The 17,048-nt window shown below is 48.7% G+C and overlaps 1 protein-coding gene across 1 annotated transcript; it reads right to left on the reverse strand.

The window, feature by feature from the left end:
- Positions 1–326: 326 nt before the first annotated feature.
- Positions 327–16,692, reverse strand: tbx20 (T-box transcription factor 20). Its single transcript, XM_069915408.1, has 8 exons — positions 16,380–16,692; positions 15,777–16,008; positions 14,216–14,380; positions 13,013–13,121; positions 11,425–11,583; positions 9,921–10,002; positions 4,804–4,980; positions 327–684 (listed from the first exon to the last, which is right to left on the reverse strand). Exons 1-8 carry the CDS (start codon positions 16,501–16,503, stop codon positions 350–352), a joined length of 1,383 nt encoding a protein of 460 aa, XP_069771509.1. The 5' UTR covers positions 16,504–16,692; the 3' UTR covers positions 327–349.
- Positions 16,693–17,048: the final 356 nt, after the last annotated feature.

The following is a 17,048-nucleotide window of genomic DNA, read 5'->3' on the forward strand; positions in this document are numbered from 1 at the left end:
TGGGCAGTGTGTGTGCCATACAGTTCAGTGACTCAGTCTGATTGACTGCAGTGTTGACAGCTCGCTACTATGCCAATGCTGCTGGGAGTGAGAGCGCCCCATCCTCCCTCGACTCGGCTGCTGCAACCTGCCCGTCAACGGTGCATTCTGGGAGTTGTGGTCCTTTTGCGGCAATGCATTGTAGTCCAGATCCTGTGATGCATTCTGGGGGCTGTAGTTTCTGCCGGTGTCCCTGCAGGAGCTGCTGCTTGGAGCGCCGTTGAGCTGTTGGTCTGGAGCATTGACTCCGATGCTCTGAGCGTCTTTCACAAGCGCCATGGTCCCTGGGTGAATGCAGCCCCGCTGTCAATCACACAAAGTGGGTCATCACAGCAGAGGAGTGTCGCAGACCTTGGATGGCAGCATAGGGACCTTGCTGGAAGTAGTGGTGGTAGCGGGGCATGTGAAAGCTGGGGAAGGTGGGCCCGCTGCCTTGCATGGAGCTGGCGATGGCCGGGGTCAGGGGCATCCCGATGCGACTGTACTGCGGCAATGAGCCCTGCATGGGGTGAGGGACGGAGGCTGCGAGCGAAGCGGTGGTGGTGGAGATTGCCAGCGACTGGGGATGCTGGAACCCCGGAAAGCTGCAGGAAGAAGCCACCCAGGTGCTGAGGGATAGGTTGTCCGAACTCGTAAATGCGGAACCTGGAAAACAACATAAAGCAGGAAGATCAGATGCGCTGCAGGGAGCACATGCAACCAAAACTCAGCCGGTTGGGACCTTCCCTCGGAACCGCTGAACATCAGAACATCGCAAAGCTCCAGCAGATGATCAATCCCAGCGCGTGCTTTGTTCAAGTTCTGGGCCTTATCGGACAAGATGCGGACGGGCGTTCAGTGGGTGGGCAATGGTCGAGGGTTGCTTCCGGTAGAACGGCAGGAGATCGAGACCTGGTCCCGGGCACCGTTGCAGCCGTGAGTTCAGATGGTTGTTCTTAACCCAGGCCTCGTTGCTGAACTTGAGGGTAATCCAATTCAGCGAATCTGAAATCGCCGTCGACAGGGGTCAGAATCATTGGTGCCAAGTGGACCGCACTGCAGAAATGTCGGACCACTCCGCCTCTCAAGCCTGTTCCACCATTCAGTGAGACCATGGTCATCTATAACCCACGAGCATTTCCCTTAAAGCCACAGGTTAACAATGTCTTTCAGATTTAACACGAATAAATGCCCGCCATCGCTAAATGGCCACCATCCTGGGTATCGATGCGATTCCAAACCTCCCACCCTCCCAAATCGTTTCCCTCCTGCCTTTTCATTCCTTAGGGGATAACCCCGTGGAAGGAAGGGGTTTCCGGATGACATGTATGAGCATAACCGAAGATAAGAGTTGCCTTTGTAAAGAGCAACAAAAAGTGTATCTAACTCAGACAACAATTAGATTCTAACAGAGTCGCACGGAAACAGGCTCTTCGGCCCTATTTACGCATGCTGACCAAGCCAGTTTCATGTGCGTGCGTTTGCCCCGTAACTCCCCCCCCCCCCCCCCATGGATAGGCTAGACGGTCGGTAGTGCCTGAAACCCAGGAGAATGAGCAGACTCGACTCGGGGGTAGTGCGAGATGAGCGGGCCCGTCAGACCTGTCCAACGCAAGACTGGCAAATTTTTACGGAAGGGGTCGGTCGATGAGTTTGAAGTTGTTACATCGGAGTTCAACACATGGTGAAGCGCAAGGCCCGAAACGTTGGTTACCCTTTACTTCCTACGGATGCTGCGTGACCTGCTGAGGTTCTCCAGCATGTTTGTGTTTTGCATGTCTTTACATCGAGCACGTTCAATAAACAATGGAAGTGCTGTCACAATAATTTGTACATTTTACATTATTGTCAACTAAATTAAATTGCTATCATTCCGCAGAAGACTGTAATTTATTTGAGAGCAGATTTTGCTTTGGTAAATCCTATAAATGGCGACACTGAGGTTTACAGTGCCATCCACGAACAGTATTGAAAGCCAGCTGATAAATGCCTCAGCCTTGGCTAGTGTCGGACTCTTCAGCGACGTCCCCGTTTGGAGGGTTTCATCTGGACCCTATGGAAGTTTTTTTCTTTTCAATGTAATAGCAGTGAGCTGAGACTTGGCTTCAGTCTTCCCGACTGAACATACAGTCTGAAAAAGCCCCAGTTATCATCCGCCGTCATGACCCGGCCAGACGCCTATCCAACGGGTACCTTCAGGAAGAGCCACATCACCGCTGGGTTCCCGGAGCTCCAGACTTACTAAAGTATACCATTCCACGCGCGTACACACCCACACACATGCATACTCGTTCTCTCACGCGCGCGCGCACACACTCTCTCACATACACACCCACTATCTCACACCCTTTCTCTCTCTCTCTCACACACACACACACACACACACACACTGATGGCCAATTGCAACTTTTTCAGATAAGCTCAGGATGGGGAAAGAACGTTGACTTCGGTCGCCAGCGCCAAACATTTGTATTGTAATGGACTTGAATCGCCATGATTACGGACGCAGTGTTGGTAATTGGGTCAGTACAGGTGGACATTTGATGCTTGGATGGACACGCTGGGCCGAACGGCCGGCCTCTTGTGATCTGAGCTGAGTGCAATGCAGATGCATCCGGCGCAAAAAGCGAATTTCTCCTAGTTAATGCTTGAAGAAGAGCTCAGGCCCGAAACGTTGGCAATATATCTTTGCTTTTTATGGACGCTGAATAGATCGGCTGATTTTCCAGCATTTCGGTGTGTTTTTACTACAATCACAGCGCCTGCAGACTTTCATGTTTCCTCATTAAAGCACGAGCTAGCACAAGCCAACTTTAATCGCCAGCATTCCCGGGCTGACGCTTGACCTGGGTGTCTAAGCTTCTAAAAGTGTGGACATGAGTGTGCAACACGTGCTTTCAGCTCTGACAGCGAGGCGTGCAAAATCAACCCCAGGCTCTCAGTCCAATTCACTGTATAAACTCCCTTTCAATGGGAGGTCAGCTATAAGTACAATCACTCTTTGCCTCAAACACTGTAATCGGCGTGGTCCCTGTGAGAAGCGACCATTGAGCCAGTGGTTCTCAACCTTTTTCTTTCCACTCACATACTACTTTGAGTATTCCCTATGCCATAGGTGCTCTGCGATTAGTAAGGGATTGCTGAAGATGGTATGTGGGTGGAAAGAAAATGCTTGACAACATTCTTTTAATCGTACCTAATTGACTCATTATGTGCAAGGTTTCATAACTCCAAAGGAAATGGACCAATAACAATTTTTCTCAAGCAAAATATTTCATTAACAATTGGATCTAGAACAGTGATTCTCAACCTTCCCACCCACATACACTTTAAGCAATCCCTTACTAATCATAGAGAACTTATGGCATAAGGAATTCTTAAAGTGGCATGTTGAGTGGAAAGAAAACGGTTGAGAACCACTGGTTTAAGCAGTTCAAGTGTCTAACCTGCTAAAGTAAGTTTCAAGAATACGAAATAAAAATCACCAATCTTCTGTTTCATGGCAACGTTCATTCAATGAATTCACACTCTCCAGTACTAAGCTCTGAGACATAAAGAAACGTGTTTCTACATGTTTCCCATACCATCATTCTAATTAATCACCTTCGACGGCAAATGGATCCCTCTCCCTGATGGTTTTCAGGCAATCTCTGCCACATTACACCATTTGACGATGTGCCAGCATAGATGTCAGTGCAGCTCTTTTCCCGTCCAGCTCACCTCCAGTGCAGTCCTCCTCCCTCCGCCAGTGGATCTCTCCTCCAGTGCAGCTCTTCTACAGTGGAGCTCTCTTCTGGTGCACCTCTTCCCCAGTGCAGCTCTCCCTCAGCGCAACTCTCTTTCAGGGTACCTTCTCTAGTACTCCTCCCGATGCAGCTCTCCTCCACTGCAATTCTTCCCAATGCAACTCTCCCCAGTGCAATTCCTCCAGTGCATCTCTCTTCCAGTGCAGCTGATCCCAGACCAGTTCTCCCACAGTGAACCTGTTCCCCAAAGTAGCTGTAGCTCAAGGTATTCCTTCCCCAACTCTGAGCACTGAGCCCAGGTCAAGCCAACTCAGTCCCATGTTGGTCTGAGACGTAAGGAGATTGCTGCTAATCGCTTCATCGGCCCTCCGAAGCAGTTGGAGAGGAATGGCAATGTGACAGGAATTAATGAATCAATTTTTAGAATTATGAAAGAAATCTGTCAGTTCGTTTGATTTTTTTATCAGAAGCTTAATTTCAGACTACGTTTAAACTATTCTTACACTTTTACATATAAATATTATTTTCTTGGCCTTTCTCTGGAACTATCTGGCTCCAAGGCTGGTGAAATTCATTGCAGTATTATAGGTTCTGTAACACCACTCAGTAAGGCGTGTACTCAATGCAGGACTGTGTGAGGAGTACGGCGGTTTCCACGGAAAGTCTGCAGGCGCTGGGGTCCATTGCAATACAACAAATGTGTTGGGGAAACTCAGTAGGTCACCCAGTATCCACAGAAAACACTTTATCAGGTATACCGCTGTGTGACGTGGGGAGTTTGTTTTGTTGCGCATGCGTTGTATATCCGTTTTATTGGAGAAGATTGCATTGGGACGGTGGATCACGCTGTTATCGTGCCGGAGTCCACATGTATACGCATGCAAAACCGCTGCCAAAGCAGACGCTGCAATTCCGGCACTGTCACACCACTGCTGGTGGGTTTATGCTGTGCACAGATTAGCTGTTGCATTTCCCACATTATAACATTAACTGAGGTAGCAGGGTGTCCTGGGCGTGGGCCGGCACGGAATGTTCTTACCTCGGTTCTGTGCTGCTTGACTTTCCTCTCCCAGGGCGTCGTCTTCGCCCCCATAGGTCCGGATCGGTGATCGTGCATAGGTGTGCTTCTGGATGAGGTTCTCCACACTTTCCCTGCAACGCAGGCGAAGCAGTGTGAACAACAGACAAATAAAAGCACGTTGAGGCCATTCCGCCTCTTGTGTCTGCTGTATTGGTCAATAAATCATAACCAATTTTTACACATCCTCATATCCATACTACTATAAAATTTTGGGGAAGAATCAGGTCATTTGGCCCATCGAATCTGCTCTGTCATTCATATGTCTTTGCACTCTTTAAGAAGGGACAGAGGTAAAGGGCAGGAAAATTATAGGCCAGTTATCCTAATTTCAGTGGTTGGCAGGATTCTAGAGTCCATAATGAAGGATAAGGTTTTGGGCAACTTGAGAGCACATCGGCGGAAGTCAACATGATCTAGGGGAAATCTTGCATGACAAATCTGTTGGAATTCTTTGAGGAGGTAACAAGCAATCAATGATGTTGTTTACTTGGATTTGACAAGGTGTCACACATGAGGCTACTAAACAAAATAGGATCCCATGGTATTGAAGAAGATAGAAAATTGGCTGCCTGGCTAATGGTTGGATTTGGGTCCGCTACTTTTCACGCTGTATTTAAATTATTTAGATTATGAAATTGATGGCTTTGTGCCCAGATTGCGGATGTTACAGAGATAGATGAAAGGGCGGAGAGTGTTGAGAAACCAGGGAGTTTGCAGATTTAGAAAATGGAAAAAAAAAGTGGCAGCTGAAATGAAGGGTGGAGAAGTGTATAACCATGCACTTTGGTAGAAGAAATAAAGAAGTGGACTATTTTCTAAAAGGGGAGAAAATTCAGAAAGCAGAGATCCCAAGGGACTTAGGACTCCTGGTGTAGGTTATCTTGCAGGTTGAGTCCGTAATAAGGAAAGCAGATGCAATGTTAGCATTCACTTTGAGAGGATTAGAAAATTAAAGCAAAGATGTAATGCTTACGCATTGGTCAGACCACATTTGGAATATTACTCAAGCCATTTTGGGCCTCATATCTAAGGAAGGATGTGGTGACATTATAGATAGTTCAGAGATGTTTATGAGAATGATCCTAGGGATGATAGGGTGAACAAATGAGGAGGGTTTGATGGCTGTGGGGCTACATTTTGCTGGATCTTAGAAAAATGAAGGGCTATGGTGGAGGTGGGGGGGTCCCTCATTGAAACCTATGAATATTGAAAACGCTAGATAGAGGGGACATGGAGAAGATGTTTTCAGTAGGGGGAGGATGTAAGACCAGGGGGCGTGGCCTCAAAATAAAAGGGTGTCCCTTCAGAACAGAGATGAGAAGTTTCTTCAGCCACCAGGTAGAGAATCTGGCATCCTTTGCCACAAACTGCAGTGGAGGCCAGGTCAATGGGTAGATATAGAGGTTTAAAGTTTTTTTTAAATTTGTAAGAGCATTGAAGATTGTGGGAAGAAGACAAGAGAATGGGGTTGAAAGGAAAAATACAATTGAAAATTGCAACTTTCCAGTCCTCTGGAACCATTCTCAACTCTAGTGATCCCTGGAAGATCTTAATGCAATGGCAAACTCTCCAGCCACCTCTTTCTGAACTCTCGGATGTGGTCCATCTGGCCCAGGTGACTGATCCACCTTCAGCCCCCCCCCCCACCCCCCCCCACCCCCCCCCCCCACTTTCTAAAGCCCCATCTGCTCGTTTTTTAAAAAGCTGGCTTCCCGCCAATTTTTGCAATACTGTGATGTTATGCTCTCTTGATTTTATGATATTTGAGAGTTGCCTCTCAGTCCCTTTGGGATGCGTCTTTTTCTTTGGGATGAAACGGTCATACGTTTTTTAAATTATTCCCATAAACTCCTGCCCTTGCTCCTCTACCGTCTTCTCCGCTGGGGTCCCCTTACAATCAACTTTGGTCAGCTCCTCCCTCGTACCAACACTCGAATGTAATACCGACAGTTTTAGCTGGCTCCCTCTGAAATTGTACATTATGATCACTACCACCGAATGGTTCTTTTACAAAGATCCCGAATCAAATCCAATTCATTGCACAGCACCAAATTTAGAACTGCCTTTTGCCTTTCGTGGGCTCGACCACAAACTTCTCGAGAAAGCCATCTCGCGGGCATTCCAGAAAATCCTTCACTTGGGATCTAGCGCCAGCCTGAATCCGACCCCTTTAATGATGTGAATCGCCTCAGGTGATTGGTAGATTCCTGTGCTGTGCTGATTGAGCAGAGAATTTCACTTCCTGCCAGTTCAAACTGAGTCCAGCTTTTCAGACCAATATCCTGATGTCGATATCTGCCACTATTATTCAGTTCTCTATTTCTCACTCTCTGCAATCCATTCCATTTCTATGAATCTCCCAGCAACATTTCCCATCGCCAACCTTACAATTCAGCAAATGGGTTATGATAAAAATTAAAGATTTAAGATGAACGGCCATTTTCAAAGTCAGAACCAACAGTTTAAAGAATCACTTTACATTTTTATTCTTGGAATACAATCACGGAAATGATACAGCACAATACATTGAGTTCGTCTCTTTATGCTTCCTTATAAATCCAATTCCGTTTTGAAAGTTCAATGTCCGTTCTCGCCGCGTTTCAGATCCCATTGATTTCCGGATCCCATTGATTCACATGAATCTCTTTTTTGTCTCCTGGATCTTAGTGACTCTCGGGTCCCACTGACTCCCGATCCCACTGATTCCTGGACCCCCGTGCCTATAGGATCTCAGTGACTTCCAGATTCCACTGACTCCAGATCCTACCGATTTTCGGTTGCAAGTGACTCCCGGATCTCATTGTCTCCAGGATCCTCCAAAATCTCCATCAGTACTGGAGCACCACAGGGCTGTGTTCTTAGCTCCCTCCTATACTCACTTTACACCTACGACTGTGTGGTTCATTACCACAATAACACCATCTACAAATTTGCTACAGTAGTCGGTGGTATAAAAGAAGGGGATGAGTCAGCACACAGGATGGAGATTGAAAACTTGGCTGAATGGTGCACCTACAACAACTTTGCATTCAATGTCATTCAAACCAAGGAATTGATTGTTGACTTCAGGAAAGGAAAGCTAGAGGTATACAATCCAGTGGTCATTGGGAGATCAGAGATGGAGAGGGTGAGCAAATTTAAGTTCTTGGGAGTCATTATCTCAGACTATTTTTCCTGGTCCCAACACACTAATGGCATCGTGAAGATAGCACATCAGCACCTCTACTTCCTCAGGAATTTGTGGAAGTTTGATATGACACCAGAAACTTGAGTAAATTTCTTCAGAGATGTGGTGGAAAGTGCGCTGATGAGATCACCAATACCCTTGAACAAAAAGCCCTCCAAAAGGTAGTGGACACAGCCCAGGACATCACAGGCAAAACCCTCCACACTATTGAGTACATCTACAGGGAACACTGCCTTAGGAGAGCAGCAACAATCATCAAAGACCCTTACCAACCAGCACACTTTGAACTTGCTGCTGCCATTAGGAAAGGAGTTTAGGTGCCACAAAACTAGCATCACCAGGTTCAGGAACAGCTGCTACCCCTCCACCATCAGACTCCTCAACAACAAATTCTATCAAAGACTTGTTTAAGGACTCTTACTTGTATATTTTATTGATTTTCTTCTGTCCTCTCTGTATTGCGCATTGTTTACATTCGTTATCTGTTTGCAGATCTTTTATTTGTTTATATCTTTAAGATGTGTACAGTTATTTCTTATTTCTAGTGGTAATTCTGCTGCGCTGACAATAGATCTGAAATCTGATCCCAGTAATCCCAGACCCCACTGGTTCCAGATCCAGTGACTCCCGGGCCCACTGTTGCTCGGATCCCATTGTCTCCCGAATCCCAATGACTCAGGATCCCGAAGTCCATATGGGGCGGCACGGTTGGCTTCGCGGTTAGTGCAACACCTTTACAGCGTCAACGATCGGGACCTGCCTGTAAGGAGTTTGAACGTTCTCCCCGTATCTGCGTGGATTTTATCCGGGGTCTTCAGTTTCCCCTCTATTTTCAAAAACGTATCGGGGTGTCGTTGAGCTGCACGGACTCGTGGGCTGAAATGGCCCGATACCGTGCTGTACGTCTAATTTTAAAAAAAATTGTATCCAAAATCCCATCGTTTCCCACATTTCAGTGACTCCCGGATCCCAGTGACTTCTGGATCCTATTGCCTCGTTGTGACTCCCTCTATCCAATTCTCTGTTTGCCGCGCCGTTCTTTTGCTCTTCCATTGCATTTTCTATTGGTGATTTTATTGTTTCCCATCCCGAGTGTCTGACGCCGGTCTAGCTCAGCTCACAAATTCCATGAAAACACAAAACTCTCAGGCATGCACGCAATCATCCTGTTCGTTTCCCGCACAACAGCGACAGCCGCTCTGTATTTATCCCCAAAAGTTCCACGTGGACAAGAAGGCAGAGGAGGCTGGGAGGGAAATTGGAGGGGGTGGAGCGAGAACGATAATCTTGAGAGAAATCTGCTCAGTTGCCACCCATCTCGTTAAACCTTGGGCGGTATCGGCCCCGAACTCGGGCATGGGGGTGGTGTTGTTAAATGGGGTAACTGGAAGTCGGTGGGTCAGCAAAGTGACCCAGTTCTGCATAGCAGTGACCAGCGGGGACAACGGTACTCCGCAAAGCGCCTTCCTGCTGTTCCTGCGGGTGTGGATAGAGGAGGGCCACGAGGTGGCCGATGAGCGGTGTCAGGGTTTTCGTCGGAGCGCGGGGTTATCGAGGCGTAGAGGCAGCGGGGAAGTTGATTGGTTTCAGCGGTAGTGTAACTGCGAGCTGCGATCACACACAATAATTTCCTACTCAGTGACGAGCGGAACTGGGGGCGTCTACCCACCCACATCTTCCCAACAACCAGCTATTGATTGATGAAATGATGCCCGCGGCGACGGCTCAACCAAGTTTCAAAACGGAAGCAGATAACTTTTCAAGCTCTAAGTATTAACTTTACTATTAACATATTTGTTTCTGTCATATGGCTTTTGTTTAACATTTTATGAACCGCGGCATTTACAATATAAAATAATTAAGAAGAAAGGGCCTTACTCGGGGAGACCGTACCTCTCCATATCCGTGAGTCGGGAGGAGTCTCGGAAACCTTTGGCGAAAGGGTTACTGTCGATTTTTAGTTTAGTAATCTGCAGGACAGAAACACAACGGGAAACCTCGCTGTCAAGCGCTTGGCGCACATCAACCCTATACATTCAGAATAAAGCAAAACAAATTGCAGATGCAGGAAACCTGAATCAATGACAGAACCTGCTGGAAACGGTCAGCAAGTCAGGCAGTGGCTGTGGATAGAAAGAGAGGGACGGTCATTTTTAAAAAATGTAGACATCCAGCTCGGTAACAGGCCCTATCAGGGCTACGAGCCCGTGCTGCCCAAATATCCCAATTAACCTAAAACCCCGTATCATTTGAAGGGTGGGAGGAGGAAACCCACGCAGACACGGGGAGGACGACCCCGCAGGGTCGGGCGAGTTAACCGCTACCCTAACCGTGGCACTCAGAACTCTCGAAACTCCCATTCCTTTTTCGGTTACCGTCCCGGGAGTGTGACAGGGTCGAGTGGTATTCTTTAGCGGATCATTTCACATTTACGTAATGGACAGTCGGCCCATCGATTCTATGCCGAATCATCATCCCCCACTAATTCCCCTGTAAACCTTTGTCTCCTCATTCTCACCCACATTCTCCATGAGCCTATGGAATTTAATGAGGCAAATCAACTCATCGACCCTGATGTCTTTGGGAGGCGAGAGGAGACCAGAAAAACCTCACGTGAATGAACAGTCTCCACGCAGACACCCCGGGAGATCGGGGTCGAATACGGTTGTCTGAAGTCACAGCAAGGACTGTCGAGGCGCCACCGTCGGCCCTCAACACACCTTTCTCATTTGTTGGTCTCACTTCCCCAATCTTCACTGTCCTCAATAACAGCCGCGTCCAAGCGGCAGATCCTGTCTCTGGGGAGGTGGCTGATGTCGCGATACAGCACCAGTGCGCCCAGGAGTTCAACCGCTTGTGGCCAGGTTGTACACAAGTCATTGAGCTTACCAGGACCCACTTCTGGGAAAGAGTCGTTTACCTGAAACATGACTGTGTCCCCCTCCACAAATGCTGTCTAATCTGCTGAATGTTTCCAGCACTTTCTGTTTTGACTTCAGATTTACAAAGACTGCATTTTACCCACGACTTTACCCGGGGTGACAAACCTGCGGTTAATATGCGCTCCCTTTTCCTCTGGTGGGGCGTCAGTTGGCCCTCGTGAAATAAATCACACTCTCTGATCCCACGAGTACTCCAAGAAGGCCTTATAATCACTGACCTCTTTCCGGGTGACTTCTGCCCGGTGACCTGTCCTGGTGGATGACCTCTGGCCGGTGACCCCTTGTCGCCGTTGTCTTTGTCCCGGTTACCTTTGTCACAATTACCTCTTGTTTCAAAGAATTAATTCATTACATTTATAAAGATCCTGGGCTCTTTGCGGGTTGACGCCCGACGAGATCGGCGTCAGTCCAGCAGCGAGTCTGGATCTGAGCTGGTATCCGACGACTCACCAGTTGGTTTTGATACGCAGTAACTGCAGTGAAAACGGTCTCTGGGAAGATGAAGGTGCGGAACTCCTCCGATTTGAGGTTGACCAGGGATGCAGTGTGGTCTTTCTTTCTGATGATGTGGACCCGTGGCTGGTACTTGTGCATGGAGTTCAGAATTATCTGTGGATTGAATTCATCACCGTTAGAGGCTTCCCCAAGCCGCGCCCCAACCCAACCCCAACCCCAAGATATGAGCCTAGGGTGGGGGATGGGACTGGACGGACGTTCGGGGTTGCAATGAAGCCGAAGGCAGTTACCAACGATGCTGATGATCTCCGGCTGACCTTCTGGCCCAGATTCCCTGAACCTAATCTCACCCAATCTCGCCAGGGAAACGGCGAGGAACCCAGTTAAGAAAACAGTCCTTAAGCAGCGGACTACTCCAACTGCGTATCTCCGCCGTCGTTAATCTTCACAATTGGCTGCTTAAGTGGCAATTCAATTAAAAGTTACAACTGGAAGAAATTCACAAATTTCCGAATTATATCCAACATGTTAATCCCACACATACACACACACACACACACACACACATCTGTATACACAGGCGCACCTTTGGTTTTGCACACCTGTATGGTCATGTTGCAGCTTTATGTCTCTTGTGAGACCACATTTGGAATATTGTGTCCAGTTCTGGTCGCTTCATTATAGGAAGGATGTGGAGGCTATTGGAAAAGGTGCAGAGGAGATTTACCAGGATATTGCCCTGGATTGGAGGGCAAGGTTGGCAAAGCTGGGACTTTTCTCTTCGGAACAAAGAAAGATGAAAGGGGACTTAATCGAGGTCTACAAAATTATGAGAGGCAGAGATAGGTTGAACAGCCTGTTTCCTAAGGTGGGAAAAACAACCACCAGAGGACACATGTCTAAGATTAAGGGAGGGAAGTATAGGGGACATCAGGGATCAGGGTATTTTACACAGAGATGTTGAGGCCGGGACTGCATTGCCAGGAGTGGTGGTAGAGGCTGAAACATTAGGGGCCTTGAAAAGATTATTAGATAGGCACATGGACGAAAGGAAAGGAGAGGGTTGTAGAGTAGCACTTTTATACGGTTCGGCACAACATGGAGCCAAAGGGCCTGTACATTAATGTTTTAATGTTTAATACCCACCCGCACACAATTAGTGAGGTGAAGAAGTCAGGTGAAAGGGGCAGTGTGGGGGATATTCCAAACATGAATAGTATTACTGTCAACCTCCCCACAATGGCACCCCTAGTGTGGGTTCAGTGAGGAGTAATTTAGATTTACCAGTGTAACCGGGTAAATAAATTGCGTGGAGTCTGCTCATGGTGGCGAGCTCCTGGTGTGTGGAATTAGAATGATGATTGGAACAGTGTTCGAGCGGCTAACTGAGAGCCTGGCAGCAGGTTGCAGGTTTCTGCTTCTACACTGACCGGAGCTCGGGTTGTCAAAGAGCCCGGTGATCCTCGGAGCGTGCCCACAGATAACGCCTGGCCGGATACCAGGGACGACCGGGAAATAATTTGTTCAATGTTGTCCGGCTCCGGCGCCTGGGATTTCCCGAAACAAACGTAGAGCAACTCACGTGACCATGTTGATCCAACTCGTTGTTGGTGAGTTTCACCTTCTCAAAGGAGACCATTTGTTTCGAAAGTTGCTCCCCCGTGAACGGACAGTCTGGGTGCACATACAACCTGAAATCAGGAGACGAGGGTCAGGGAACAGGGTGAAGGAGGAACAGGGGCGGCCGGGAATGGTAGGATCGAGGGTACGGAGAGTGATGGCAGAAGGGCCGAGCAAGGCGTCAGGATAGTTCAGCGAATTCTGGAATCGGGATCAGTGCAAGATGCGATTTGAACCACGGGCCGCTCTCTCTCTCTCTGTCGACCGCTGTAGCTTTGATTGTATTAACTTTTACAAGTGGAAATGCAAGACCTTTGCCTTATTGTACTGCAGTTCGGGAACTCAGTCAATTCTCAGAGCCAATTTGGGAGTTCTGCTTTGATATAGTTCCCCAAGAATCGCACTGATCCATAGTTAGGGTCAGGTGAGAGGGTTGGTGAAAGTAGGATTTGCAGTGATTGAGAAATGGGGTTATGGTGAGGGCGCGTTAGGATGATTTGAAGACCAGGTTGAGGGGGAATACAGTCAGGGTAGGTTAAATGGATTGAGTTTTCTTTAAAGATTTTGGGATTGGGGATAGGACGATCATTAGGCCAGTGTGATTGGGGATGCTGATTGTGGTTAGAGCCAGAGTGAGTGATATTAAGGCGATGTGGTTAGACTGATTTGGTTTAAGGTGGTTGCAAGTATATCTTAAATTCTAGATGAGAGTGACTGGGATAAAGGGTATGCCCTCAATTTTTTTTAGCCCGCTGTTGCTCCTCGCTCAGTATATTTTATGACTAGCACGGGGTGTCTTTAATTCAGAGTTTTGGTTGCTGGGAGTTATGTTCTCAGCAAACCAACACATGGAAATTTTCTCACGGTTTTCCCTAAGGAAACCTATCCTGGCTGCTCATTTGGGACTCACCGAACTGATTCCTGGAGCAACCAGACCTGAAATAAAAAGAGAAAATGCTGGAAACACTCAGGACAAGTAGGGTCTGTGGAGAAAGAACCAGTCCAGTGGAAGAGCCTTCTGTTTCCGCATATTCTGTTTTTATTGCACATCTCCAGTTTCGGCAGAGTTCTGATTTACATTTTCCGGGTTGGGAGAGATTACGGGAGGGTGATTCTGGCCATTGGGCCGCTCCAACAATAGCGAAGAGCACTCGAGGGGCCGCACCTTGCAGGAAGCGGCGGATCGGCTTTGCCCGCTACCAGCCAGGAAGAGCGATGATAGGCGTAGCGATAACGCTTGTTGTCTACCGCCACGATGTCCATCAACACGATGTACTTAGCCTCGGAATCCACTCCAGAGAGGGAGACGCGGATAGTTGGGAACATTCTCCTGAAACAGGCCACAGGAAGGGAACAACTCTTTAAAACTATCCGTCCCACAGATCAACGCATCTACGAGTCCAACCGATAACCTTGGCAGCTGGAGACGGCGGGGAAAACAGCAAGTATTCAATTCGAATGTCATTCTCAGTAGGGTCATGAGCAAGTCCGGATGAAATAACAAAACGTGTCCGCGTTCCTGTCCAGACGACCGGTTCTCCACCCCAACCCCATCCCTCACCCGCTCACCATTCTCCCCACCCCCCACGTCCACTCTCCCAAGACCTGATCTCCGCACCACCACCACCCCCCCCCCCACAGATCCACTCACCACCACAGACCCGCCCACCAAACCTCCCAGATCCGTTCATCCCCCCAACACAGACCCGCTCATCCACCCCCCAACACAGACCCGCTCACCCCCCCCCCCAACACAGACCCGTTCACCCCCAAACCTCTCAGACCCGCTCACTTGCCTCCGTCACCCCCCACCCCTCCTCCGTCCGTCCCCTTTCGGGGACTGGAGAGCAACATTCTGCCGCCTCAAGCGGCGTTTGCATCCGCACTGTTTGCAGGGTTGGTTTCCAGCCGATAGGATGCAGAGCCACGAACGATCTCGCTCCGCTTTCACCACAATCACGAAAAGTCTCCTCTCTCCATGCTCCAACCTTCCCGTGTTGTGTACCCCCTTGAAGTGACTCCTGCCTCTAACACCTGCGCTTCCGGGTGTCGTTGCCGATCCGAGCCCTGGAAACATTCTTCCATAGAGAGTAGGCGAGATGCAGCGGATCGGACATTATGGCAACCAAATGTGTGATTGTTAATAATGATCCCATAAACAGAATTGGCTGGCCTTAATCGGAAATATTGTCATTTTCAAAGTTATTACATGTAATTATTACAGCACTACTTTTGTTAGTTCATTTAACAAAATAATTTTCAAAGATTAGTTGCGATAGTCGCCGTGAAAATAATTACCATACAATTCCTGATTTAAACTTTCTGTTCCTTCTCCCGATGACTGCGCGAGTCGAACTGCTTTCGTTGTGGAGGGGATCACGAGGAGATTGAGCGCCTCGTCCCGTCCGCCCCCCACTCACCTATCTTTGCAAAACCAAACCCGTCCCTCGCTTATCGCTGTCCTATGCTCGGAGAAATTTCGTTTGGGGGTTTCCCGGTGCTCAGCGGAATTAAACGAAATATAAAGGTTTACCATTCATTTAAAAATGTTTCCTGAAGTCAAACCTCTATTTAAATAAATCAGTTGTCCAGTCCCGCGATTTGACCTTGTTTGAACGAAACGTTCCCTCAAACTTGAATCCAGTAACAGTGTTTGGATTAAAACTTCAAGAGAGAGCCAGTTTAAAGGGCCGGAGATCCGATTGCGGGAGAACCCCAAGGCCTACCTGCCGGATTTGGTGATGATCATTTCCGTGCCCAGCTCATGGAACTTGTCCCACAGTTCTTTGGTTTCCAAGTTGCAACTGATCTTGGCCATTTCGGCGCTGGGGACACTGGGGGCAGTGGGGATGAGGGGTTCGGTGCACGCCGGAGAGCCGCCGCTACTGTAATCTCCCAGTTCCAGGCCGCCCAGATCACCCAGGGCTTGAGAACAAGAAGACTTCTCCACAAATTGTTCTGTGCAGTGGGAGAAAAGGCGTGTGAAAGCAATTGTCAAGGTGAATGCATCGGATCAGGCGCTGAGTACGGGTCTCCCCGCTCCATAGACCCACCGTTCACTAATTGGCTAGACCCAAGGGCGACCCTCCAACGTGACGCGCGCGACCATGTCTCTTCACCCGCTTTGAGTAAAACGCCTCACAGGAATATTTCATGGAAACCACAGGTCAACGCAATCCTTTCAATTAAAGTTAAGTTTGCCAGGTATTGCATGGCGACTGCCCAGTTCTGGAGCACCCCTTCCCCCGGCCCCATCTCACCACCACGCAACGACTCAACTCTTTCACCATTCTGGCTAGTGAGCTCAGGCAGAACAGGGCTTGACTTACCGAGGGGTTTGATTGTGTTCTCCTGCAGCTCCTTGTCCTTGGAGTTTCCCGTTGATATAAGTGCTGCAATGGAGAAGGCATTAGCCCGGGATGAGAGCTGCGGCTTCGTATTGCTGTATTCCATGTTGGGACCTGGTGCCGCTGCTGCCGGCTACGTCCAAGGCGAGGGGGTTGCACTCCGAGGTTCTGGGATCCAAGGGCTCGGGACTTGGATGTCCTAGGGTCTGCCGCTCTGTGGGCTGGGGGTCTGGGATGACCCAGGAGGGGCTGTACTAACCTCGGGCCAGTTGTCTGCTGCCTTTTCCCTGCGCCTCCCGACTGGCTGCAAATCTCCTCCCGCTCTGTCAATTAATTTGTTGCCTCCCGCACCTCGTACCCCAGACTCAATGGGAGCCAATCAGCGATCTTTGACGTCACACCCTCTTGCTTCCCACCAGATAAGGTGGATTAGACGTTCTGCGCCTGTACAACGCCGGCCGACCTCAGTGTGGTGTACTCTACGGACAAGGGAGTGCCGGTGATGAGCACGCGCGGTTGGGGCCAGTTACGCAGACAAGGCTGCTGCTCCCAGGGATTAACCCTCTATGGGTAACAACAGTGTCGGCGATCAGCTTCCTGCAGACAAATTGCGCAAATCTCGGCCATGTCCAAATCCAAAAACAGCGTGGG

Source organism: Narcine bancroftii, chromosome 2, assembly GCF_036971445.1.
Source record: "Narcine bancroftii isolate sNarBan1 chromosome 2, sNarBan1.hap1, whole genome shotgun sequence".
In the NCBI taxonomy this organism is placed as follows: domain Eukaryota; kingdom Metazoa; phylum Chordata; class Chondrichthyes; order Torpediniformes; family Narcinidae; genus Narcine; species Narcine bancroftii.